At 41.8% G+C, this 26,575-nt stretch overlaps 1 protein-coding gene across 1 annotated transcript in view; it reads left to right on the forward strand.

Annotated features, from left to right (window-relative positions):
* The window catches only part of LOC117367732 (cytochrome P450 2H2-like), a 46,046-nt gene that overhangs the window by 12,341 nt on the left and 7,130 nt on the right, over nt 1–26,575 (forward strand). Inside the window, exons 2-7 of the mRNA XM_033960594.1 lie at nt 2,233–2,395; nt 6,461–6,610; nt 19,479–19,639; nt 20,161–20,337; nt 23,443–23,584; nt 25,877–26,064. Coding sequence (XP_033816485.1) covers nt 2,233–2,395; nt 6,461–6,610; nt 19,479–19,639; nt 20,161–20,337; nt 23,443–23,584; nt 25,877–26,064 — 981 coding nt within the window. The remainder of the gene's footprint in view (nt 1–2,232; nt 2,396–6,460; nt 6,611–19,478; nt 19,640–20,160; nt 20,338–23,442; nt 23,585–25,876; nt 26,065–26,575) is intronic.

Here is a 26,575-nt window from a genome sequence, read left to right on the forward strand (position 1 = left end):
AGACAGCAGGAAATGGGAACTTTTCTTCCTTCTATTTTTGTGAATGGAAAGGCTGAGGATGTCAGAGAGTTCAGTTAAAATATAGAAACATAGAGTATGACAGCAGAAAAAGGCCGACGGCCCAAGTCTGCCCACTCAAGAACCCTCCCTCCTCCCTCCTCCATCTTTTAAGCATTCCTCTGGAGCGACCCCACCTGTCTGTCCCATCGTCCCTTGAAGTCGAGCGTGGTTCTGGCCTCGACTTCAAGGGACGATGGGACAGACAGGTGGGGTCGCTCCAGAGGAATGCTTCAAAGATGGAGGAGGGAGGGTTATTGAGTGGGCAGACTTGGGCCATCGGCCTTTTTCTGCTGTCATACTCTATGTTTCTATATTTTAAGTCTAAGACAGTAGCGCAAACTAGTGCTGCCAGATTCAGGAAAAAAATTTCGATTCAATTCAGCCTATTGAACTGGTTTATCAATTCGATTTTCCTAGTTTGCGCTACTGTCTTAGACTTTAGGACCTGGGATTGGGGAGAGATGGCATCCTCAGTACTTTATAATTCTCCTGAGCAAACTCCGGCCCATTTCCACCCCCCAGTTAGTCCACTCCACTCAACTGGTTCACACACTGAGGGGTCTTTGGGTATTGTGCCTAGGTAGTTGTTTAGGGATCTCTTCCAGTGGTTTGTCACCTGCAACTACTCCATATGTACTTCTGATATCATGACAATTCAGACATAATTTATGTTATGTTTGGATTAATGGTTACATATATGAGGTTCAATAAAAGAAAATTTTCACTGCCTGTTTCTATTCTGACCATTTATTCCATTTCATGGTCATTACAAAAAATATTTTTTTACATGGGGGGGGGGGTGTCAAAAAATGATGGGCCCCGGGTGCCACATACCCTAGGTTTTCCTCAAATATGGCTGAAGTAGTGAATGCTTGTACCAGTCCCAAAATGTGGAAATGAATGAAAATATCAAAAACTGGACTAGTGCATAACCATTTCAATAACAATGCTTTCAATTTTTCATGAGCGGTGGAGTGGTGGGGCTGAGACATACCCTAGGTACGCCACTGGTACTGTATACTCCAGTACTTCTTTGCATTGGGGCAAAATAGCAAGCAGCCTCATTACCATTCATTTCGAAATGCTGTGCACCAGTATCCTACACGCAGATTTGCGGCGTTAGCTTCTGCACGGAACACTTCTCTGCACAACGCAGTCATAAAATTGTGTGCAGATATTTTGCTAACAAGTCCTTCCGCCTGCTCTGGCTTTTTTGCGTTGTCCCTGTAGTGAATGAGGCAGAAAAAGACCGAAGTGGCCCAGCAAGTGGTTGAACGCCGTAATTGCGGTGCCCTGAAGATTAAGCACCACACTCATCCTTGTCTTTTCTGGAAGCACAATATCTTCGGGAACATGTGCTTTTCGACTGCCATCATGCTCCCCTATGCATTGTCCTATCACTGTCATGCTCTACATTACTATACCCTGTTCTACTTGATTATGTAAACACTTATGCCTTATTAGATATATATACCCTGTTATGTTTTATTATGTATGTAAACTTGTAACCCGTTCTGAGCTCTTCTGGGAGGACGGGAAATAAATCCAAATAAATAAATATGAATAATAACAACATATTTTATATACCATCTAAACTAGGAGCTGAATAGCTTGCAAATTTTATAAAACTCACTATGGGGCTTATTATCAAAAGAGAAAAAAATGTCCAATAAGTGGCTTTTTTGTCCTGTTTTCCCTCCTTTGTGCACTTGTAATATTTTTGCTGATGAATCAGGATGTTTTACATTTCGTAAGGTGTTAACAACTTAGGGCTCCTTTTACAAAGGTGCGCTAGCGTTTTTAGTGCGCGCTGCAGATAAGCACGCGCAAACCATGCGCTAAATGAAAAATATTAATGCAAGCTCTATGGAGGCGTTAGCGTTTAGCGCTTGCGGCATTGTAGCGCGCGCTAAGCGTGCACTAAAACCGCTAGCACACCTTAGTAAAAGGAGTCCTTAGTTATTTTTTCAGTATTTAATATCACTAATCATTGAATTAAGTTTTATTCATATATTATAATCTGTGTTTTTTGTGATGATTTTGATGTTATGATTATTGTACAGCTTTATTTGAAAGCAAGTAGATATTTGATTGTAAACCGCTTTTAAAACTTGTGTATTGGGCAACATATAAAGAAAATAAATCTAATCTAATCCTCTTTCTACCTCGCAGCTAGGTGAGAAGTATGGAAAGGTATTCACGATTCACCTAGGCCCAAAACCCTCTGTAGTCTTGTTTGGATATGACACCCTGAAGGATGCTCTCATTGGCCAGGCAGAAGACTTCAGCGGACGAGCCGTTTTACCTGCTTTTGAAAGGATTATAAACGGGCAAGGTAAAGCTTCCTGCTCTGCTTCCAACTCTTCCATGTAATCCAGTGGTCTCAAATTCATGGTCTGGGGGCCACATGCGGCCCGTGGTCTATATTAGTGCTGTCCACTCTTTGCAGCGTCCTCCGGCTTCCGCCCTGGCCTCCCACTCTTACCTTCAGATAATTACCGCAGCCTGCAGAGAGGATTGACGGTGCTGTAGCGATCCTTGCAGGCTGCCGTCATCCTCTGCAGCACATTCCCACTGCCGCAATCCTGCCTCTGACGTCAGAGGAGGGGCGGGACTGCGGCAGAGGGAACGTGCTGTGGAGGCCGATGGTGGCCTGCATGGAACATTACAGTACCGGCGATCCTCTCTGCAGGCTGCGGTAAGTAGCTGAAACTAAGACCGGGAGGCAAGGGGGGAAGCAGGAGGATGCTACAAAGAAGGGGGGAACATGCAGGCCTTTGGGGGGGGGGTGAGGGGGGAGATTTATCAACTATAAAGAGTTTAACCTCATGCAAAATTGCCCTCCAAGTACCTACAAATCCAAAATGTGGCCCTGCAAAGGGTTTGAGTTTGAGACCACTGGTGTAATCCATCTAATTGCAATCAGGATTGTAATGAACAAAAACAATCCTTCAAATTACATTTTTAATTCACTGACTGAAGTTCTAATTGGTGAAAAAACCTGAACATTATCAGTATGAAGATTTTGGTTAAATCCAAAGACACATATCTCATCTGTAATGGGGTTAAAATATGCATTAAAAAGTAACAGAAATAGAGGAGACCCCCTCCAAGCAACCCCCTTGAGGGCTGATTTCCATCAATAATAATAATAATAATAACTTTATTTTTATATACTGCCATACCACAGACAATTCTAAGCGGTTTACAAGGGAAGAGACTGTATACAGATAGCGACTCTACAGAGAATTTTCGAAATTACATTGGCATGCTAAGTTTAGTCAGGTTTATCTGGAAGTGTTTTGGAAGTACATCAGGTTGAAGTGGGGTCAGAGAAATTTGTCAAAGAGATAAGTTTTTATTGAATGACATCCTTCGGCACCCCACTCTTACAGATGAAGATAATATCCTATTATCCTCGCCTATATTGGACGAAGAGATAACAACTGCGTTGAAAGGAATGGCCTAACTTCCGAATTTTATAGTACATTTCAGGATCTATTGAACCCTCATCTCTTATCATTATTTTGCCACTTTATAGATATCAGTAAAGTATCAGGTACCTTTACTGAGGCTAGCATTATAGTTCTACCTAAACTAGGTAAAGATCCACTACTTGTACCTAACTATAGATCTTTGTCATTAATAAATGTGAATGCAAAATTGTATGCTAAGATTCTTGCAACCCGACTACAGATGATCTTGCCAAAATTGATTGGAATTGAGAAGAATGGTTTCATGTCGGGTAGATTGGCCAGTGACAATGCTAGAATGTTTGCTAATGTGATCCAATGTGCAAATAGAGATACTGTACCACTGCTAGCACTCGCGTTAGATGCAGAAAAAGCATTTGATCGAGTGGAATGGGAATTCCTTTTTGACACGCTACACTGGTTTGGATTTGGGCAAGAATTCATTAACATGATTAAAGTGCATTACACCGCCCCTACCACTAATGTTTGCATTAATGGCCCAACGTCTTCTTCCTTTCATCCAACTAGTGGCATAAGACAGGGATGCCCACTTTCACCTCTTTTATTCAATTTGGCTCTCGAATCACTACTTCTTTCCATCCGTCATAATCGCAAAATCCAAGGAATCAAAAGCGGACATACGGAAGTTAAATTTTCAGCCTATGCTGATGATGTCTTAATTATACTACACCTGACTCACTTCACCCTTTGCTAACAACCATTTCAATGCTCAGGTGTCGGGCTATAAACTCAACACAACCAAAATGGAGCTCATGTTACTGAATAACCTTATACTAAAGACTGATATGGAAGATCTCAACTTTCAATGGTCACCTGACAAATTAAAATATCTAGGTATAAATTTTGGTCATACAATTGAAAGGACAATAGAGTTATGTACAGCACACATACTCCAGCTTATAAACTTGATGATCCTGCATTGGTCACCCCTAAAGTTGTCCTGGTGGGGAAGACTGGAATCAATCAAGATGGTTATAAAACCCAAAGTAAACTATACATTGAGCATGCTCCCCTTCTTTCTACCCCAAGCTGTCTACCAAAAAATTGACTCTACTTTAACTCAATATCTATGGAATAAAGGGACTCTGAGGATTGCTTTGAAAAAATTAAAGGCTTCAAAGATGGATGGAGGCGTTAAATTCCCAGACTTTGACTATCACCGCGCTTTCCTATTGCGTCACAGTACCCGCTGGATTCTCGATGAAGATGCTTTCTGCGCAAATAGTATATGCTACAATTTTGAAGAGGAGTGATATAGCAAGTACTCATTTATCTACCTACCCTTTGTGAAATCCTCTATATCAAATAAAACTGATGATCATATACTTGTATCGATGACAAAAGCTTTTAAAGAAATAGAATCCTCATTGAAAATACCATGGTCATCTACTCTGTATACTTCATTGCATCAAGATCCAAAATAATATGGTCAATTGGACGAACTGGCAGCGTACTGGCATTTGGCGAGTGAATCATTTGAGAGATGGTAAAGGATGGATTCCGTATAGTACACTTGCTGAACAATACAATTTACCACCCAGTTGTCACTACCAATGGCTTCAACTCAAACACTCAATATAAGCCTTACTCAAAATTAAGAACTTAATGGATAATGCCCCAGATATCCTCACTACTTGACCTTCTATAACTTTCAATAAAAAAGAAGCATCGCAATGGTATAAACTCATTAGACTAAAGAAGGCTCAGAGATTAATAGATCTGGAACATAGCTGGAATCAGGAACTGAAATTGGATATCCCAGAAGAAACATGGCGGATATTATGGTCCAGCCCTTCTAAATTGTATCGCTCATCGGCCTTTCATCAGGCAGCATTCTTCTTGTTACATAAAGCCTATTGAACCCCCTCAACGATTATCTAAATTAAATCCCAGTTCCAATAATACTTGCTGGTCTTGTGGCAGAACGGGTGGTTCTTTAAGACACATGCTCTTTGACTGCCTCTTACTTCATAATTACTGGAGCAGAATATGGTCAGACATAAAATCTATTTTCTAACTAAATTATGATATCTCATATCATACTCTTATAGTGGGAGACCTTGAACAGCTTAACATAAACAAGGTGGAAATTGAGCTCTTATATTTACTCATACTGATTGCTACCAAGATGGTGCTATCAAACTGGAATAATTTGGCAGCAGCAGACTATAGTACTTGGTGGAACTCGGTATGCCTAATAGCCAAATATGAACGCATAGCTGCTGAAAGAACACAATCTCTACATAGATTTGAGAAACTCTGGGCTCCACTATTAAATTACACTTTCTCTCCTTATTGCTTGGCTGATTAAATCTGACATCTGAACCTCTACATAATACCTATTAGACACTTTATCATGACTGTCGATACTGCTTGTTCGATCACCTATGCATGTGTGTTAACTCCTTTGACATTCAGGTTATTCTACTTATATTAATATCTAACTCATGGTTCTTGCTTAGTTGAACAATCTTATGTTTGTTTCTGATATTACCATGTTGCTATATAAGCAAGGTTTCGCTTTTTCATTTTATTATTACATAGCTTAATATAGTCCTTATCTTATATGTTTTGATTCATTTTACCTCTTATTTTAAGTCTTTACATCTTACATTTACATCTTACATCTTTACATTTTAAGTCTTTACATCTTATTTTATGTATCACTGGATGCCTTATCTCTCGGATGTAACTAATGTACATTATAACCGTTTCATTTATCAGCTGTTATTACTGTTATACTCAATGTGTGCATCTTGTGTATACATTTTTATGTTTTCTGTATGATTTAGAAATTCAATAAACATTTCATGAACTTAAAAAAACCAAACCTCAGTTGTACATCCTTTAGACCTCATGTTTTCCAGTGGACTACAATGGAAACTCTTTCCTTTTGTATCCTTTAGGTCTTGTGTTTTCCAATGGAGTACCCTGGAAAGAACATCGTAAATTTACAATGACCACACTACGTGATTTTGGAATGGGGAAGAAGAGCATTGAAGAGCGTATTGCGGAGGAAGCAAAGTTTCTGGTTGAGTTCTTCCAAGAGAAACAAGGCATGTGCTGTTGCAGTTTTTATATCATTGGGTGTAAGGTGTATCAAAAAGCATCTTTTGTGTAACATAATGTATGTAAGAGTTCAAAATGGCAGTACATCATAATGCTGCAGACTGGGGTGGCCCCTCAATATTTTGCCCAATAATGCATGAGTAAATAGAGAGCTTGAGAAAGAAGCTGGAGGTTGGTTTGTATGGCCTCTCCAACCAACAGATGATCCACTGACCATTTTTTTATTTTTTTTATTTATAAGATTTTCCATTTTAAATACAAGCATTACTTTTATACAATGCAAGAGATCCAGTAATAATATTCAATAAAACTTGTAAAGAAAAATAATAATGTCTTATTTAGTCCACAATTTAAAGATCAAGAAAAGAAATAAACTTCTAAATAGTAGTAACAAAAACTAATCAAGGTCACGGCATTAGATTCCCAAATTACAGCCAGCTGGCAGGTCATACATTACTAGACATGGTTACCAATTTCTCTTTTGAGCCAATAAATTCCAAAAGTTGTTTGGGCTCAAAAAAAAGAAAATTCTTATCTTGAAAAGATACATAACACTTTGCAGGAAATTTAACAAGAAATGTAGCCCCCAGAGCCAAGGTTCTTGACCTCTGGGACAAGAACTCTTTCTTACGTCTCTGGGTCCTCTGAGCTAAATCTGGAAAAACTCGAACATTAGAGCCCAAAAACTTATCATTTATATGACGAAAATACATCCGAAGAATAAATTCCCTATCACTCTCCAAGGCTAGGGTCAACAACATGGTAGTTCTTTGAGTAACAACCTCAAGGGAATTTTCCAGAAATGAAGACAAGTTCATATCCACTACTTTATCCACTGGGGTTTCTATAGGTGTGGATTCCCCTTGTGTTGTCTTTATGTTCAAGTAGTAAGCTCTAACAATTGGAGGTAGATTTTTTGGTGGGATGGCTAAAGTCTCTCGGAAATATTTCCTAGCCATTTCAACTGGTGAAATAATAGGACACTTTGGAAAATTCAAAAATCTTAAATTATTTTTCCTCAGTTGATTTTCAAAATTTTCCATCTTATGAGAAACATAAGATCTCTCCTTAACCAATTCCACTTGTACCTTCTTTACTTCATTCAAATTATTTTCCTGTTTCTCCAACCTTTCATTCACATTAGTAAGAAGTACCCCTTGTTGTTCCACCTTGGAGAAAACAGTTCCATAATCTGTTTTAATTGTAGATAAAGTCAATTTGAGATTGAAATCCATGACTGATATGGCCTGCCATAGCGCCTCCATATCTATCTTATCTGGTTTCTTCATCTCCCCAAAACTGATAGTATTCCCTCCCGAGGCACCTCTCACCTCTTCTTCCAAAGTGCATGGGAATTCTTGATGGTTCCCATCTCCTCCTTCCACTGAAAGGTTCGATAGGGATGTCCCTCCAATGCTGGAATCACTCTCTCCCTCTCGGAGCTGTCGGCTTCCAGGCATTCCCTGCACTTGTGCACTTCCGGGCTGGGGAGGAACCAGCCTCTGGTCCGGACTCAAAGTAGTCCGACTCTCCGCGCTGAGGTTCCCCGAGAGATCCGGATTCCCTCCCGAAGTAACTGGGGTCGCCTCACCCATGCGAGCAAAAGCGCTCGTTAAAGTAGACTGTATCAGCCGTTGGGGAGGTTCAGCCGCCGGAGGGGCAAAGCGGGAAACTCCCTTCCTCTTCCCCATATCATATCACCACCGGGAAAGAGACACCAACGCGAAATCAGGTACTAATGAGCACCTGACCATATTTATTTGCATAATACAGTACTTGTCATGAGATTAGTTATGGGGATGAAATCTTTATTGTAAATTCTGATAGCATAGTATTTTGTTTAGCTTAATTGGCAAAACAGCTATAATTCTAATGTTCATAATTGTGTTTATTCCATTCAGAGTCTCGTTGTTTTATTTAATAATGAGGGACCACTAATTTGCTTAAGGATTTTTTGTTTTCATTCTGAAGCATATCATTTTAATAATGGCATTTGTTTTAAGCTGCAACTGATTTTACTTTTTTCGAATAGATTTATTTATTTATTTAAAAATTTATATACCGCATAAAAACTATGCAGTTTACAGAATTACATGCATACATATTAAAAATACTAAAACATGTTTCGACAGAACAAACACAATAAAACATTAACAGTGGCGTTATTAAAACCTTTTTTCAAATTCATCCAACAAGATAGAAAGACAAATCCCATAAAAACATTTACAGGACGGTAAGGCTTCAGCAGCAAATACCACTAGCACATGAAGGCATTAACAAATAATTATGTTTTCAACATTTTCTTAAAATTCAGTCTCCCATCACAAAATCGCAGAATACCAGGCAGCGAATTCCAAAGCTTGGCACCTACTAAAGATAGCATTTTTGCCCCAATCTTAACATGAGAGACTAACATCTTACCCTCCAAATTCAGCTTCATGCTATTTTCAGATCTTTCTGGGTTGATAGATTTTAAAAAAAAAACCTCCTTTAGTGCCCTTGGGGATATGTGGTATAAGATTTGCTGTATGATTGAGAGAATCTTAAACTCTCTGCTGCATAGGTAACCAATGCAGTTGTTTCAACACTGAGTCATTCTTGAAACCCCAGTAATCAATCTTACTGCAGAGTTAACTAACATCTGCAGTGCGCCCTCATCTTCACTTTAGTAACACCCAAATAAAGAGAATTGCAATAATCCACTCTACTTAGTATTACTGCTTGCACCACATTACGGAAATCATAAGCTGGTAGCATAGGTTTTAATCTATATAACAATTGCAATTGCATATATCATATCTGAATCGTTTTCAATATTTGTTTTTCCATAGTCAAACAACTATCCACACATACTCCCAATACCGTCATCTCTTTTTTAACTAACATTTCTCACCCATCACATCGATACTTTCTAATTCAAAGTTATCCCTTTGACCTTTTACCACCATCACTTCTGTTTTATTAACATTTAGGGCTCCTTTTACAAAGGTGCGCTAGCGTTTTTAGCGCAAGCACCAGATTAGCGCGTGCTATTCCACACGCTAGCTGAAAAGCTACCACCTGCTCAAGAGGAGGCGGTAGCAGCTAGCGCGGGCAGCATTATAGCGTGCACTATTCTGCGCACTAAGGCCCTAGCGCACCTTTGTAAAAGGAGCCCTTAATTTCAGATCATGATCATCCATCCACCCTACAATCTTTTCCATATATCATTGCAAACATTGCTCAGCAGTGGGCGCATCACTCACGGGAAAAAAGAATAAAATATCATCAGCATATATTCGATATTGCACTCCCATCTTCTATGTTTTGTCCTATGTATTTGATTTATGGTTCATTATTATTATTATTTTTATTATTATTTGTGTTTTTTTTGTTTGTTTATATCTTTATTCATTTTAAAACTTTCAATAAGTGTGATACAGTATACAATCATTTTACAATTAACATCACTTATTTATTTGTTATACTTACATAACAAAAACACAAGTATATCCAATTCAAACATAGCATATAAATGCTCATCAAATAAAATCAAAGGCAATAGTTTATCAGTGATCAAGTCCACATTAAATGGCCGAGAGGCAAAGTAAGTTCAAGGGTCGCCTTCAACTCCATCGGAGGTTACACTCCTGGACGTTTGGGGAATGCTCCAAAGAATGGATGGGACAATACAGAAGTCGGCCCTATGACAAACCCAAGTCCGTTTTGGGTTTTGCCCATAACAAACCCGAATCTGTCCTGGGTTTTGCCCCAAGGATCAGGAGAAAACACACTGAGCCTAGGTGTAAGAGAGCTGATCAGGTGACAGACCAATTAACAGAGCAAGCTGACTTCTGCTCAGACAATGATATGGAGTCAGAAGAGGCAGTGCAGGAAAAGGTTAGGCAGGAAAGCTGCACCCAGTGCCAACCATTCCCTGCTACTGTCAGGAGTTTGATACCTTTTGAGCAACCTGTGCCTAGGAGAAGTAAGACTAGCAAGAATCATGCCTTTAGTAATAGGGAGCAGGCTGGTGTGTGGAAAACCCTTCCCCCACCTACTCAGAGGGGGAGTGGCTCTCCACAGGATATAACGTGGCTCCTCAGAACAAGAGGCAGAAGGAGGCACACTGGAGAGGAGCAGCCAGGAGGGAGGCAAACAGGAGAGTGGAAATCTGGGGAGAGTCAGTCACTCTCAGACTGGCCTATGGTAGAGGCAGAGGAGTTGCCTCCTACCTGGAATCCTTGGGAGCAGCCGGAGGAAGAAGCTATGGAGGTGCAGGAAAGCCGTGTGGAAACTGAGGCCCAGCCAATAGCCATGGAAGCACAGTGAGCATAAGAGCTGGGTTTGCTGTTTATATCTCTGAGCTGCCAGCTAAACTATAGTTCTTTATAGTAAGTTTAGAATCTCTCCTTGAAAGCTAAACTTGGAGGCTTTCTTTAAAGCAGTAAAGTGTGAGTTACCAGCAAACATGTGAATGGTTTCCTGGATTGTTACCAAGCTGAGTAATTATGTTGCCTTCCCTCTCAGCTGTGCTTAGTAACTGCAGCAGTTTCCAAGGGAAAATATGCAGGGTATAGCACAGTAACACCATGTGAGATTTCTACCTGCTTCACTGCACAGTCTATTTAAGTTTTGTTTTTGTTTTTCTTTTCATTGAGAAACCAAGTACTGCTGACCTTGTGTTTGGTATGAACTATGTGTAAATATTATTGCTCTGCTGAAGAGGACTGTGACTTACCTGGTTAAAGTCCAGAAGCAGGGGACGGTACTCAATTCAGTGCTGATCAAACTTGAACATCCTGATTGCGTTTGAACCTTTTGTTATAATTCCATGCAATATAAGTTTATCCTGAACTGCAAGGCTGAAGCCTGTATTTTGGTTTATTTGGCCAATGGCTGGAATAAAGCTATTTTGTTTTGCCATTCCTGACTTAGACTCTTTACCTTGCATGCTCATGAGGCAGATTCCGTGCCTGAATTAAGACCTGAAGGATCTCTTGGTAGTAAGGGACACGCTAGATCTGAGGTTTGGGGTCAAGTCCCCGTGGGCTCGCTGCGCCTTACAGGAGCACGGGTGTGACAGCCCAGGAAACGACAGATTTGGTAAGGAAGATGGACTCTTTCTAAGACTGTTGAAAATTTGAAAACTGATAGTGAAGCTAAATTTAAAGTAGTAAATGAGGACATAACAACATTGAAATCAGCAGTAGTGGTCTAATTAAAGACAAACTGATAGTGCATGGGAAATTGAATAATTAGAAAATTTTAATAGGAGGCTCAATTTGCGTTTCTTAAATTTTCCAAAGACATTGGAAACATCAGCTGTTGAATTGTTCAGAAAGTACTTAGTACAAAATTTAAACTTTGCTCCCGATGCCATTCCCCCATTGAATATGATTTATTATTTGCCTCCATCTAAGAAAAAGCCAGGGAACGAAGTTTAAACTACTATGGAATTGGAAAATTTATCCGTGATATTGGAGACAACTACTTCAATAGTTGAAGAGAGAGCGACACTACTTGTCTCTTTTATTTTTCAACAAGACTTAAATTCAGTACTGAAGATTTACTTCCTTAAAACAAAAATCCAATCTGATCAGCTTCTTTGACTGGGTAACAAGAAAGCTGGATATGGGGGAATACCTAGACATCGTGTACTTGGACTTCAGCAAAGCATTTGATAGCGTCCCACACCGCAAGTTATTGAACAAGATGAGTTCGATGGGATTAGGCGACACATTAACTGCATGGGTTAAGGACTGGCTTAGTGGTAGACTTCAAAGGGTGGTGGTAAATGGCACCCCCTCCAAAACGACGGAAGTGATCAGCGGAGTGCCGCAGGGCTAGGTCTTGGGCCCGATCCTATTCAACATTTTCGTAAGAGACTTGGCTAAGAGACTTCGAGGTATAATTATGTTATTTGCCGATGACGCCAAACTATGCAACATAATAGGCAAGAGCACAACAGACAAAAGCACAGTGCCTGACAAAGGCTCAATACCCGACAGTATGACACATGACCTACTCCTACTGGAGCATTGCTCCAGGACTTGGCAACTAAGTTTTAATGCCAAAAAATGCAAGGTCATGCACCTTAGCAGCAAAAATCCATGCACGTCTTACACCCTAAATGGTGAGACCCTAGCAAGGACTGTAGCAGAACGAGACTTGGGGGTGATCATTAGTGAAGACATGAAGACTGCCAATCAAGTGGAGAAAGCTTCATCCAAAGCTAGACAAATCATAGGTTGTATCCCTAGGAGCTTCGTCAGCCGTAAGCCCAAGGTCATAATGTCATTGTACAGATCCATGGTGAGACCCCACCTGGAATACTGTGTACATTACCACAAAGATGTGCTGAGAGTTGAGTCGGTTCAGAGAATGGCCACCTGGATGGTCTTAGGACTCAAGGATCTCCCGTGTGAGAAACAGCTGGATAAGTTGCAGCTATACTCACTCGAGGAACGCAAAGAGAGGGGAGACATGATCGAGATGTTCAAATAAGTCACGGGCCGTATCGAGGTGGAGGAAGATATTTTTTTTCTTAAAGGTCCCACGGCAACAAGAGGGCATCCGTTGAAACTCAGGAGTGAGAAATTTCATGGTGACACCAGAAAATATTTCTTCACCGAAAGAGTAGTTGATCGCTGGAATAGTCTTCCACTAGAGGTAATTGAGGCCAGCAGCATGCCAGATTTTAAGAAAAAATGGGATTGGCATGTGGGATCTCTTCACGGAGGGAGTTAGGGGGTGGGTCATTGGTGTGGGCAGACTAGATGGGCTGTGTACCCTTTTCTGCCATCAGTTTCTATGTTTCTAAATTCCTTTCTTGGGACAACTCAAGAAAGAAAAAAATTACTCTTAGTAATGAGGCAAGAAGCTAAAGAAATTGGGGCTGTGTTTCAGGTGAAGTATCCATGTAAATGCCTCATTGAATATTTAGGGACAAAATATATTTTTCTTGTCCCAGACCATTTGAGAGCTTTCCTGGACTTAAAGAAAATCACCAGGGCGTAATTAAGGGATGCAATTAATAATTATAAGGGGCTGTTGTAAAGCCGTTAAGCCTTTACTTCTTATTTCAATTATTTTTTTGTTGCTTTAATATTTTAGGTCCCAATTATTAAGACCTCTCCCCCTTCAAATATAGAGGTGACTTTATGGTTATTTTTTTTTCTTTTTATCTTTAATAATATCTATACTGTGATCTTATTTGTTTCTTTTCATTTTGCTTACACAAGTTGTATTGCTTGTAAATTATTTCAATAATAATAAATAAATAAATAATAATAATAAAAAAGGTAAAGTAACAAAGTTTAACATCTTGGCAGGATAAAAGATGTGGCACATTCTTTAAATCATCAATCCATTCTCCAGCTAAACAAATAATAATTTAAGAAACTATCTGCAAACGTTTATTTCTAAGAAAATCTGGAACTGGAATCTTCTAATCCAGAAACACATATTTGTCACTTGCAAATGAAATAAGTCATTTACAAGGGAATGTTAAGAAGAAGGTCACGCCCACCGCTAAGGCTTTAGGCCTAAGCAATAGAAACTGCTTCCTCTTTATCTGAGTCTGCTTAGAAACATCAGGAAATATTAACACTCGGCCACAAAACAGAGCTTGATTCTTAGTAAAATACATCTTCAAAATAACCTGTTTCTCTAATTCTATTTTGAAAGCTACCAAGAGTGTAGCACGTTTTGTAATTGGGTCCTTAGAGGACTCTAGAAAATGAGACAGATCCAAACTATCTGGTGATACTAATTTATCTGTTTCTCCCTCATCTACCACCTCCTAGAAACCCTTGGAATGTAAAAGAGGTTATCAGGCTCAAAAGTTTCCACATTAGAGTACTGCTAAATCTCCCTCATATACATTCTTAATAGCTCCAATGGAGATAGGTAATGAGTGATGGGAAAGTTTAAAAAAACGAAGATTTTTAGCTCTCATATAATTCTCCATTTTTTCCATCTTGGCATGAACCGTTAAACTATCTTTAATGTTAGCAGAAGCAGTGCTCTGTAAATTATTCACTGATTTATCTAATTTATCTAGTTTATTTCCTAGCTCTGTTATTTGAGTTTCATTCTCCTTTATTTTAACTACTATATCAGAGGAGAACTGGCACAATTTCAAAACTGTATTTTGCAATGAAGACTCAATTCTATTAACAGTTAATCATATATCATTTAAAGCAGGGGTGTCAAAAGTCCCTCCTCGAGGGCCGCAATCCAGTCGGGTTTTCAGGATTTTCCCAATGAATATTCATGAGATCTATTAGCATACAATGAAAGCAGTGCATGCAAATAGATCTCATGCATATTCATTGGGGAAATCCTTAAAACCCGACTGGATTGTGGCCTTCGAGGAAGGACTCTGACACCCCTGATTTAAAGTGACTACTTTCTCTTTAGGGAGAACCAGGGCCGCCATCAGGGCAGTACTACCAGTCCTGCATTCAGGGGCCCGGAGCTGACAGGGGGCCCGGGCTCCCCCAGGGTCCTAGGCAGTGTTCTAAGGCAGGGGCGCCAGTAGCTCGCCAAGGCAAAGTGAGTCGATCACCCAGGACTCACTTTGTCTTGGCGATCTAATCTATCGGTCCGATCAGTCTTCCTCTCCCCGACATCAATTCTGCAGTCGGAGAGGAAGTTCGGGCCAGCCAATCGCTGCCTGGCTGGGCGGAACTTCCTCTCCGACGGCAGAATTGACGTCGGGGAGAGGAAGACTGATCGGCCCGAAGCAGGGAGAGCATGCGTCGGCGTCGGCTTTGGGGCCTGTTATCCATTGGTGGGTCTTGTTCCCCGATGGCAGCGGCAGTGGTAGTGGCTTGGGGAACGGCAGGGAGAAAGAAAGAAAGGGGGCAGGCAAGGAAACAGAAGGAAAGAAGAGAAACAGAAAAAAAGAAAGAAAGGTCAGGGAGAGAGGAAGAAAAAGTTGGGGGAGGGAATGAGGTGTGGAGGTGAGAAAGCATACAGGCTGATAGAAGGGAAGAAAGATTGGATGCACAGTCAGAAGGAGAAAGTGCAACCAGAGACTCATGAAATCACCAGACAAGGTAGGAAAAATGATTTTATTTTAAATTTAGCAAAGTGGAGGCAGTATTACCACAGTTTTCAAAGGAATTTGCCCAAATTACTTAATAGTTAACTGGGTAAATTCCCAGAGATGAAAACTTCCCTTCACTTACTATGCACAGTTCTGAATTTATATCTGCTGTCTATATTTTACAATATGGTCCCCTTTTACTAAACCGCAATAGTGGTTTTTAGCGCAGGGAGCCTATGAGCGTCAAGAGCAGCGCTGGGCATTCAGCGCAGCTGCCTGCGCTAAAAACTGCTATTGTGGTTTAATAAAAAGGATGGAGGGTATATTTGTCTATTTTTGTATGGTTGTTACTGAGGTGACAATGTATAGAGTCATCTGCCTTGACCTCTTTGAAAAAAAACCAGAATAGGAATGATAATTAACATTTTCTCAGCATATAGTGTGCTTTGTGTTTTTTAATTTTATGGTTGGTAGAATGACTTGGTCATTTTAAAGTAGCTCACAAGCTCAAAAAGTTTGGGCACCTCTGAGCTAGAGCGTTGAAACTGTGTATTTCTATTTTATCCCCCCCTTTTACAAAAATGTGGAGCATTTTTTAGCGCCAGCCGTGGTGGTAGCAGCTCTGATGCTCAGAATTCTATGAGCGTCAGGGCTGTTACCACTGTGGCTAAAATCCACACTACAGTTTTGTAAAAGAGTGAGGGGTTAGTTTGTGGTGACATATTCCATACTAGGCGAAGGTGTTTTCTGTGTTCTGTGTGTTCAAAAGACATGGTTTTCTGTTAGGATTGACGGTGTAGGATTGATCTGTGCTGGTCTGGCTTGTTTAGTTTTACAATGGGTGTATTGATGTACTGCTCACTGCAATATGTAAGATGCTGCCTTTTCCTAGGTACTCATGTGTGACGTGTGGTTTGTTACTAAAAATCATATTTTTCTTACAGATGGGGGGGGGTGCCAAAAAATGATGGGCCCCGGGTGTTACATATGCTACGTACGCCACTGTATGTAAAGATACCAGAAAGCAGGCGTAGCAAAAACTTTAAGTAAATTGTTATTCTTCTAAGTTTTGAGTATTTAACCCTCCCACAATCTCACGGGCACTCGTTTCAAGTTTCAAGTTTATTGAGATTTTGATTTAAACGCAATATCAAATATTTTCAATGCGTAAAACAAAAATAAATTTGGGGAAATAAATAAAACCATTTGAACAATAAACATACAAACATATCCATAGATGATTAAAATTACATAAGGAGTACAAGGATAAACTACATTTGTTTAAAAATGCGTTCTCCGCGCCTGTTCATAAATTTGTTGACTGGAAGGATCCAGCAATGTGGCCAGATGCCATTCAGGACAAAGACAGAGAAAGAATTGTGCAATTTGGATTAATGATGGAAGATGATTTAAAGCAAATGGCACAGTCTATGAGTAAAGATCTTGACGGACGTTCTTTTTATGAATATCTCCTCTATGCCAAATCACCCAATGGACGTGAGAAGATTTTACGGGACTGGCTTAGGTGGAGCATTAGCAGAAAAATATATGTGTATTCGGCCCATGGAAGAAGGGGGGGGCGTCAGGGGGGGGGAAGGGGTGCGTGGGGGGCCCAATAGGATTGCTCAGTAAGGGGCCCAGAAATTTCTGATGGCGGCCCTGGGGAGAACATTCAGGCTTGGCTCCACGACCATTTGTACAGGAGTCAAACCTTTTGTTCCCACCATACCAGATTGATCTGAAACACAAAGGGCTCTTTTTACAAAGCTGCGCTAGGGCCTTAACGTGCGGAATAGCATGCGCTAGCCGCTACTGCCTCCTTTTGAGCAGGCGGTAGATTTTTGACTAGCGCGCGCTAATCCGGTGCATGCGTTAAAACCGCTAGCGTGGCTTTGTAAAAGGAGCCCTAAGTCCAGTTATGTCAGACAGTTGTAAGGAAGAGGTTACGTCCTCAATCTTGGAGGGTGTCTTAATGGCTGGGGAGGTGGTAATGGTTCCCCAGAGGAGAGGGAAGCAGACTGTATACCTAAAGTTACCTGCTCTTCCATCCATGGCAATGAGGAAGCCATAAGATGTCGATCCATTGGGACCACGCCTGAGGCTAATAGGTGGATTTTTGCCTTTCTTTTGCCCATGATGGAAGGAATTGATAACAGGTCACTCAACTCCTCATGGGCTTCGAAGGGGTACAAAAGGGGCATGTCCTGCCCCTTTGGCCATGCCCCTTTGGCCAAGTGACCATGGGCCACGTACCGTGGCTTCCCTTGGCTCTTATAGAGCCTCAAAGGACCCTCCGTCGCACTGGACACAGGGACTGCTACGGGGGATGCCTGCCTCCGATGGAGTGAAGAGTGCTGCTGGTGGCACTGGCGGCTCTCTCCTCGCGGCTTCCCTTGGTTCTTATAGAGCCTCAGAGGAACCCTCCGTCGCACTGGACGCCAGGACTGCTGTGGGGGCTGACTGCCTCCGATGGAGTGAAGAGTGCTGCTGGTAGCACTGGCGGCTCTCTCCTCGCGGCTTCCCTTGGTTCTTATAGAGCCTCAAAGGACCCCTCCATCGTGCTGGATGCCGGGACTGTTGTGGGGGCTGCCTGCCTCCGATGCAGTGAAGAGTGCTGCTGGTGGCACTGGTGGTCCATTATTCTATTAATGTAATTTTCTGGTTATAATCTAAGTTGAATCCTTGGTTAAAACTTCTAACATGGCTTAGTGAAAGAGGGCCTAAATTAAACTACAGTTTTCCCATTTGTGTTGTAGTTTCCTTCAGTTAAAATTCAATAAAATGAAAGAAAACACAAACCCGGAACATCCCCGCCCCTGCCCCCCCCCAAAAAAAAAAGTGGGGGGAGGGGAAAATGTGAATTGCACACTACTGTATGGTAAGACAGATCTGATAAATGCACATAGAGAAGTGTCTCTCAAAGTGTGTACCAAGGCACAGTAATGTGTCTCAAAGAAATTTCAGGTGTGCCAGAAGAGATTCCAGAATTATACTTTATTTTTAAAAATTCCCTTCAAAAGTATACACTAGAATAGATGACATGTATATCACATATGCAAGAGTCTGTCAATGTTATGAGCTTAAGGATACAAACGCCCAGACAAGTATCATTCTTTGACGTGATTGGTCCTTGAAAACTAAAGGCAAGTAATTTTAGTTTTATTTTTTTATGTAGTAGTTATCCTAACTTGAGCAAGAGCAATCAAGGATTTTTAACATTTGGATCTTCTCATCTTTGCAAACTTGGATTTTTAACTTCTTCCCCTCCCCAACCATCTTTCTTTCTTTCTGCCCCATCTGTTTTTCTTTCTGTCTGTCTTTCTTTCTCTCTCCTTGCCCTCTCTTTCTTTTTTTCTGTTTCTCTCCCTGCCCCCTTTCTTTGTCTTTCTTTCTTTCTTTTCTGTCTCTCTCCCTGCCCTCCTGTCTGTCTTTCTTTCTCTTTCTGTCTCTCTCCCTGCCCCCTGCCTGTCTGTATGCCTGTCTTTCTTTTTTTCTTTCTCTCTCCCTGACCCTCAAGCCACCGCTGCCAAGTTAAGCCATTGCCGCCGATGTAAGCCTGCTTCCCCAACGCCAATGTTGAATCGTGCACTCAGATGCTTCCCTTATACTGCACATGCGGAGGCATGGAGGCGCTCAAATTGCGCATGCACTAAGGGTTTTATTATTATAGATAGATGGCGGTACAGCAAATACAAAATAAGCATAAACACAACTCTCCCGCCACCACTCACTTTAGGGGGAGACCTTGAATGCCACAAATGTCTTTAGATGCCTCTTATAGAATTTTCCCCCAAAGACTCTTTTCTTCTTCTCCGTACTAGGAAAACCTATTAATCCTTCAAGCATGATCACTGCTGCTGTCTCCAATGTGATTTGTTCCATTGTCTTTGGGGACCGGTTTGACACAGAAGACCCCACCTTCCAGACCCTCCTCCGGATGGTTAAGGAAAACATTTCTTTCCTGGGAAGTCGTGGATTTCAGGTTTGTGTATAAAAATACCCAGATGCAAAAATTCTGGAGTGGAGGAATAGCTTAGTGGTCAGAGCAGCAGACTGGAGGCACTCGGGGCAGGGGCAGTGGTGCCCCCCCCCCGCCCACTTCTCTATGTACACCACCCGGACCTTCCCACCAAATTCCACAATTGTGCTCTCCCTCCCCACCCCCCATACTTCTAAATCTTCACCAGCATGAGTGGCTTTGGCAGCATGCTCCACACGCCAGTGTTGGATTTCCCTCTGATGTCACTTCCTGGCCCTGTGACCCGGAAGTGATTCAGAGGGGAACCAGGCTGGCACAAGCAACAGGCAGAAGTTGCTCATGCTAGTGAAGATAATACAGAGGTATGGGGTGGGAGTAGGGATGGCGTGAGCACGGTGGGGTGGGGTTGAGAGGTACCAGTGTCCCCACTGACTCGGCGTCTGGGGCTGTCCGCACCCCCTTTTCTATGCCACTGGTCAACACACTATCAGATTAAGAGGCCTAGCTGCTTCTTTCCTCTACAGCTCTACAATGCTTACTCGCACATTCTGAAGTGGCTACCTGGGATGCACAACAAAGTCTTTGAGAATGCCAAGGTCTTGCAAACATTTCTGAAAGGCTTGATAAAGGATCATATTGCCAGCCGGGATCCCAACTGTCCCAGGGATTTTGTGGACTCCTTCCTGAACAAGATAGATGAGGTATGTGTGGAGATTGCAATGTAAGTACAAATGAGATTTTCATCATATGCATGTTCTTTATTTCTAGTCTCCTTTGGATCTTCGTTTTTGCTTTACTATTTTTAATTTTTTTTGTATTGTAACCCCTGACCTCTTATGGTATCCTATGGCTGGTTATGTACACAATAGGCAGGCAAGGAGGACACTATCAGGTAAAAACAGGGTAAATAAGACAAATAGAAATTCCCCCTTTTACATTTATATTCAGGGTTCTGGAACACTGATCTCTAGAGCTAGGGTTACCAGGTGTCCAGATTTACTTAAACATGTTCTCTTTTTAGAGGACTGTCCAGGCATCCGGACGACATTAAAAATCTGGCACTTTGGGTTTTGAAAAGCTTCCAGCTAGTGACTGCATCGGGAGGGATTTTGCATATGCGCGAATGTAAAGTTGCATGTATGCGCGTATGATGTCATTGTATCACATTTGCGCAGATGCCCTCCTGACACAGCTCTGAGCATGAAAAGAGGTTAGGGGCGGGGCTGGGGCTGAATAGGGCATGATCTGGGCAGACCTGGGGGCGGGGCCATCAGGTAACCGTACCCAGAGCTATAAGCATAGAGGGAGTCAGCTGCTTAGAAAAATGTTCTGCCGAGGCTCACAAAATTATTAACTAGAGATAGGGTGATCAGATATCTGGGAAAACCCAAATATGTCCTCTTACCCTGCATCAGTAACAGCACACTCTGAGTGCTGCAGCTCTCATCTAATCTAGCATCAATCCTTAAAACTGAGTTTCACAAAACAAAACCTTTAAAAACTTTTTAAAACACCTCACTCACAGTAATAAACAACAAAGAGACAGAGTTCCTAGCTTTTGACATATTAGTGATTAGAAAAACACTTGCAGATCTTGTGAACAATTCAATCCCAAGCAGTAGCGTACTAAGGGGGGTGCCGGGGGGGGATCGGTCCGCCCCAGGTGCACGCCCCAAGGGGGTGCACAGCCGGCCACCTTCCCTATTTTGCCGCTCACCACCGTATCCCGGCACCGGCTCCCCCGCAGCGTCATTCCTTCCAGCAGCATTGGCAGCCGCAGCACGCTAAACAGGCTGTATTGCGGCATTCTCCTGCTGGTGAAGCGTCACTGATGATGTCATCAGTGATGCATCAGAGGTACTCACTGGCAGGAGAAAGCCACAAAGCAGCCTGTGTAGCGTGCTGCGGCTGCCAACGCTGCTAGGAGGAGGTTTGCTGCTAGGTCATCTCGCTGGGAGGGTCGGCAGGGTTCGCATGGGAGGGAGAGATAGAAGGGTCAGCGGGGCCCAAGCGATGCTGCTGCTGCTGCCGAATCCAGGCTGCGAACTCCTGTCCCATTGTCCCCACTCACAGCTTCGGGACGCTCTCTCTGAAAATGGGACATTTCGGCGTCCCGAAGCTGTGAGTGGGGACAACGGAACAGGGGATCTGAAAAAGGGATGGTCCCGTTCAAAACGGGCGTATGGTCACCTTGGCCTGCCAGCAATTTCAGGGACAGAAACATTTCCCTGTTTTTCATTTTATGTCACTATGACATCACTGTATCCTCCTGTTATGCCCCAAAAGTTCACATACAACTTTATTCCTAACTCCCAGTTCTTGTGTGAACTGAACATGTGTGAGGAGTCCCAGATTCGGCAGCTGGGAGGCATGCTGCTGACTCCCCGTTTCCTACAGTAGCAAGAGGAAGAGGGGAGCAGAAGTGAATTTATTTGGTTGATTGTGAGGCTTTGACATCCCTGCCAGCCATTTGGAGGGGGCCTGAGCCCCAAATTCCTTGGCAATGCCACTGTGTATATCGCACTCACTGACATGTACTCTTTCTTTGAAGAATATGTAAATGTAAGCATGTTTCTAGGCATGTGCAAAATTGGCACAGGCATCACATCTGTGCCACTGGAAATGCCTGTTCACACAATGACGTAGCAAGGGTAAGTGGCACCGGGGGCGTTGACACCCCTCCCTGCCCTCTCTGCTGCCCCCGCTCCTTCCCGACCCCCCTGCCGTATGCACGCCCCTTCCCCCGTACCTTTTTAATTTTACAGGCGAGAACAACAGCACAAACTTGCTGCCCACGCCATGTTGGCTAGCCCTATCATGTCACTTCCTGGAAGTGACATGAGAGAGAGGCAACACCGCTGCGGGCAGGAAGGTCAAAATGCTGCTCATGCCGGAAAAATGAAAGAGATATGAGGGAAGGGAAGGGGGTGCAGGCATGCATGCATGCAACAGGGGTGGTCGGGAAGGAGGAGGCAGAGAGGAAGACAGGTGCCTGTACCCTGTACAAAGATCGCGCCTGGGGTGGACCACACCCCCCCCCTTACTACACTAGTACATGCAAACACTTTTACCTACATTTGAGATATATATATATATATATATATATATATATGTGTGTGTGTGTATATAAATATACAAGATTTCATTTCAGATCTTCTCTAAAAGGGAGAAAAGACCTCAGTGTCCAATAGGGGCTCTCAAAATAGCTACCCACATAGACAAGCTGGTTTCAAATAGAACTTCAAGCTAGCAGAAACATCCTTGGTCAAAAAACTCCCAAAAAGAATGAAGACGCAGTTTCAGAATCACTTTCCAAAAAAAACAGTCTGTTTCAATAATAATGTCAGTCTTATCAATCTTTACAATGAAATCACTTATCTGAAAAACGCTGTCTTCTCAATATCTTTTCAGTAGATTTACACGAAAATCTGGAGCTTGAAAGCAGGAAAAAACCGGCTCCATAGGGGATCAGGTTACTACAGGAAGAGGTGGTTGGAGCAGACCGCAAATGAGCAAGTCTGTGATTCACGAACCGTGAATTCGCGGGGGAACACTATATATATATATATATATATAAAGATAGAGCGAGCCCCCAGCACAATTTTATAATAACTATGATTTTTGCACAAAGAAAATGCTGTATAAAATTACCTCCAAATATTTCCAGTGATTCTCCATTACTTTCTCATACAGTGAAATTAATATCAAGATTTGTAAATGATCCAACTTTTCTTAGGAGTCACAGGAAAACCATAAATCCAGGTTCATATCTTTTTTTTTTTTTTACTTTGGGTTCCTTCGGTCAGGAGATGAAGAGACCAAACAGCAGCTTCTCAATGGACAGTCTAGTCCATACCACATTTAACCTCTTCCTTGCTGGGTCAGAGACCACAGCCTCAACACTTTGCTGGGCAATTAAGCTCATGTTGATGCATCCAGAAATCCAAGGTAAGATGCAGAAGAGAGTCATGAAATTCTCCCAAGTTTAAAAAAGGGGGGATAATTTTATAATTGTGCACACATATATATAAAAAAAAATAGATGTATGCATTTCCTTATGTGGGCTTTGGCAAATTTTCAAAATAATATATGCATGTATTATGAAAATTACTCCAGTCATTTTGTGCACTTACATATGCACTTGCTCTTTAGTACATACAAGTTTTCTTTGCTAATTTATATGCATATGTATATGTATTCACAGTATGTGCATAAATACAATGCCTCTGTATCCTCTGCTCAATCCAAGTAAAATTAAACATGTAGATTGTACACATATAACTTTACCTACATATAGGGCAGGAGTGTGTGGTGCAGTGGTTGGAGCTACAGCCTTAGCACCCTGGGGTTGTGGGTTCAAGCCCTGCGCTGCTCATTGTGACCCTTGGCAAGTCGCTTAATCCTCCATAGCCTGGGTACATTAGATTGATTGTGAGCACACCAGGACAGACAGGGAAAATACTTGAGTACCTGATTGTAAAAACCACTTAGATAATAGTCTTGGTTAGGTAAATGTATTCAGCAAGCTATATTATCCTATAGCAGTTTTCGGAAATTAATTAAGACTACTTTGTTTGATAAGTTTATTACTTAGTGAATTTTAGTTATTAAAATTCTATTTTACAAATATCTGTATTTTTTTACTGTATTATTGTATTTCGCCTATTGTCCAGCTCTTTAGTGTAAACTGCCTAGAACTTTTGGTTATGGCGGTATAAAAGAATAAAATTATTATTATAGTTATTATTATTGATAGACGGTATATAAAATCTTAATAATCTTGACACTTATTTCTTCATGCCCTCCTTTGTGCAGTGGTCATGGAGCATTAATTTAGAAAGGATGCGGAGATGAAAACTGAGATGACAAGGTAGGGACATGCACAGGTCCCCCTACATTTTACAAATAAGAAAAAAGGTAGCTGCTATAGCTTTGACAAACCACAAGAAAAAACAGCTGCAAAACACACAATCCCAAAAAATATAGTCAACTGATGTTCCTCCAGTAACCTATCCAAATCTCCTTTGAACTTCACTGTGCCTGTATCCTTGACCACATCCTCCAACAGATTCCACCGCTTTAATTATGTACTATATGAAAAAAATACTTTCTGGGATTAATTTTGAGTTGTTAGTTTCACAGACTGTCCATTTGTTTTAATGTTGTTTGAAACATTCCTTTGTCTAACTGTTCCATCCTACTCATGATTTTATACATTTTATCATATCTCCTCTTTTCGTAGTCATTTTTCTCCACACTAAAAATCCAAGACTCATTTAGCCTTTCTTCAAAAGGGAGGTGTTCTGTTCCCTTTATCATCATCGTTAACCTTTCTGAACTTAATTTGAGACAAGTTTAAAAAAAAAAAATTCTGCCACCTTTAAAAAAAAAGCAACCACTGACCGCTAGCTGATTATTAACTAGTACATTGCCAGTCTAAAGCATGGGAGAGTAGGAGATAGTGGATGCTGCGGATGGACAGACTGGATTGGCCATTTGGCCTTTATCTGCCATCATGTTTCTATGTCTCTGTAATCATAAAGCTCTATGACCTCACAATGCCAGTGTTAAGAGCCTTAGCTTATAACACTAATGTTTTATGACCTCATATTGCAGGGGCAAAGAGCCTTAGCCAACAGGGAGAGAAGGAGAGAGTGGATGCTGCAGATGGGCACACTGAATGGACTATTTGACCTTTTATCTGCCATCATGTTTCTAAGTTTAAATGTTCTGCCAGCCACTGGCCTCTATTAATTAAAACTGTCTCATGCAGGAGACTTGGGGATAGGGTTACCAGACGTCCAGATTTCTCCTTTTGAGGACATGTCCAGGGGTCCAAACGGCTTTTCAAAACCAGTACTTTGTCTGGGTTTTGAAAAGCTTGGAACAAATCACTGTCAGCAGGGCATCCGCGCATGTGTGGATGCCGTGCGATGACATCATATGTATGAACACATGCGCGTGATGTCATCGCGTTGCATCCGCCCATGCGTGGATACCCTCCTGCACGATGAGAGCGGGGGGCAGGGCTGGGGCAGGGCTACGGTGGGATTGGAGTTGAACAGGGCGGGTATGGGTAGAACTGGGCGGGTCTAGGGGGGTCCAAATTTTTCAAATGGAAAATCTGGTAACCTTGTTTGGGGAGATTTGCACCACCGCCCCCTCTTAACTTTGGACAGTTGCCTATGCATTACTCTGACTTTTTACAAGAATGATACAATGCTGCTTCTTTTATTTCAGAAAAAGTGCAGAAGGAAATTGACTCTGTGTTGGGATCTGATAAACAGCCCTCTATGGAGGACCGCACCCAGCTGCCTTACACCGATGCTGTCATTCATGAGGTCCAAAGATTTAGAAGTATTGCTCCTTTTGGCTTTCCACATGTTGCACTTCATGATATCAGCTTCAAAGGCTACACAATACCCAAGGTAACAGCTCAAAGGGATGCCTGTGTCCAATAAGAAATTGATATCTCTGCTCTTAATGGCTGCTCCCAATATAGTCTGGAAAATGACAGAGGCCTGAAACAACAACAACTCTCCCCCCCCCCCCCACTCACACACTGACTATAAAACACCTTTCACAGTTCTGAACTGAAATCACAGGGTCATTTGGGATTAGCGATACCAACTGAGTCCATGTTTTCAGGACACATGGATCCAGTACTGGTTTTACCTCAGTTCATGCACAGAGCTTTAACTTAGATTTTTCTATGGAAGGCAGAACTACAAGTCCATGTGCAGTGTAAGGAATAGGGCTAAAACCAGGATTCTGCTCATCTGTCATGAAAATGAAGCTGTTGACAAGTTTATCAGGGTCTTCCAGTAATACCTCTGGTTTTGTATTTATAAAATATTACCAATTATGTGTGCAACTTAATTACTCCCCCCCTCCCCTTTTACAAAGCTGCGCTAGCCGTACGGCAAAAGCTTCAAAGCT

Source organism: Geotrypetes seraphini, chromosome 10 (assembly GCF_902459505.1).
Source record: "Geotrypetes seraphini chromosome 10, aGeoSer1.1, whole genome shotgun sequence".
Taxonomy (NCBI): Eukaryota; Metazoa; Chordata; class Amphibia; order Gymnophiona; family Dermophiidae; genus Geotrypetes; species Geotrypetes seraphini.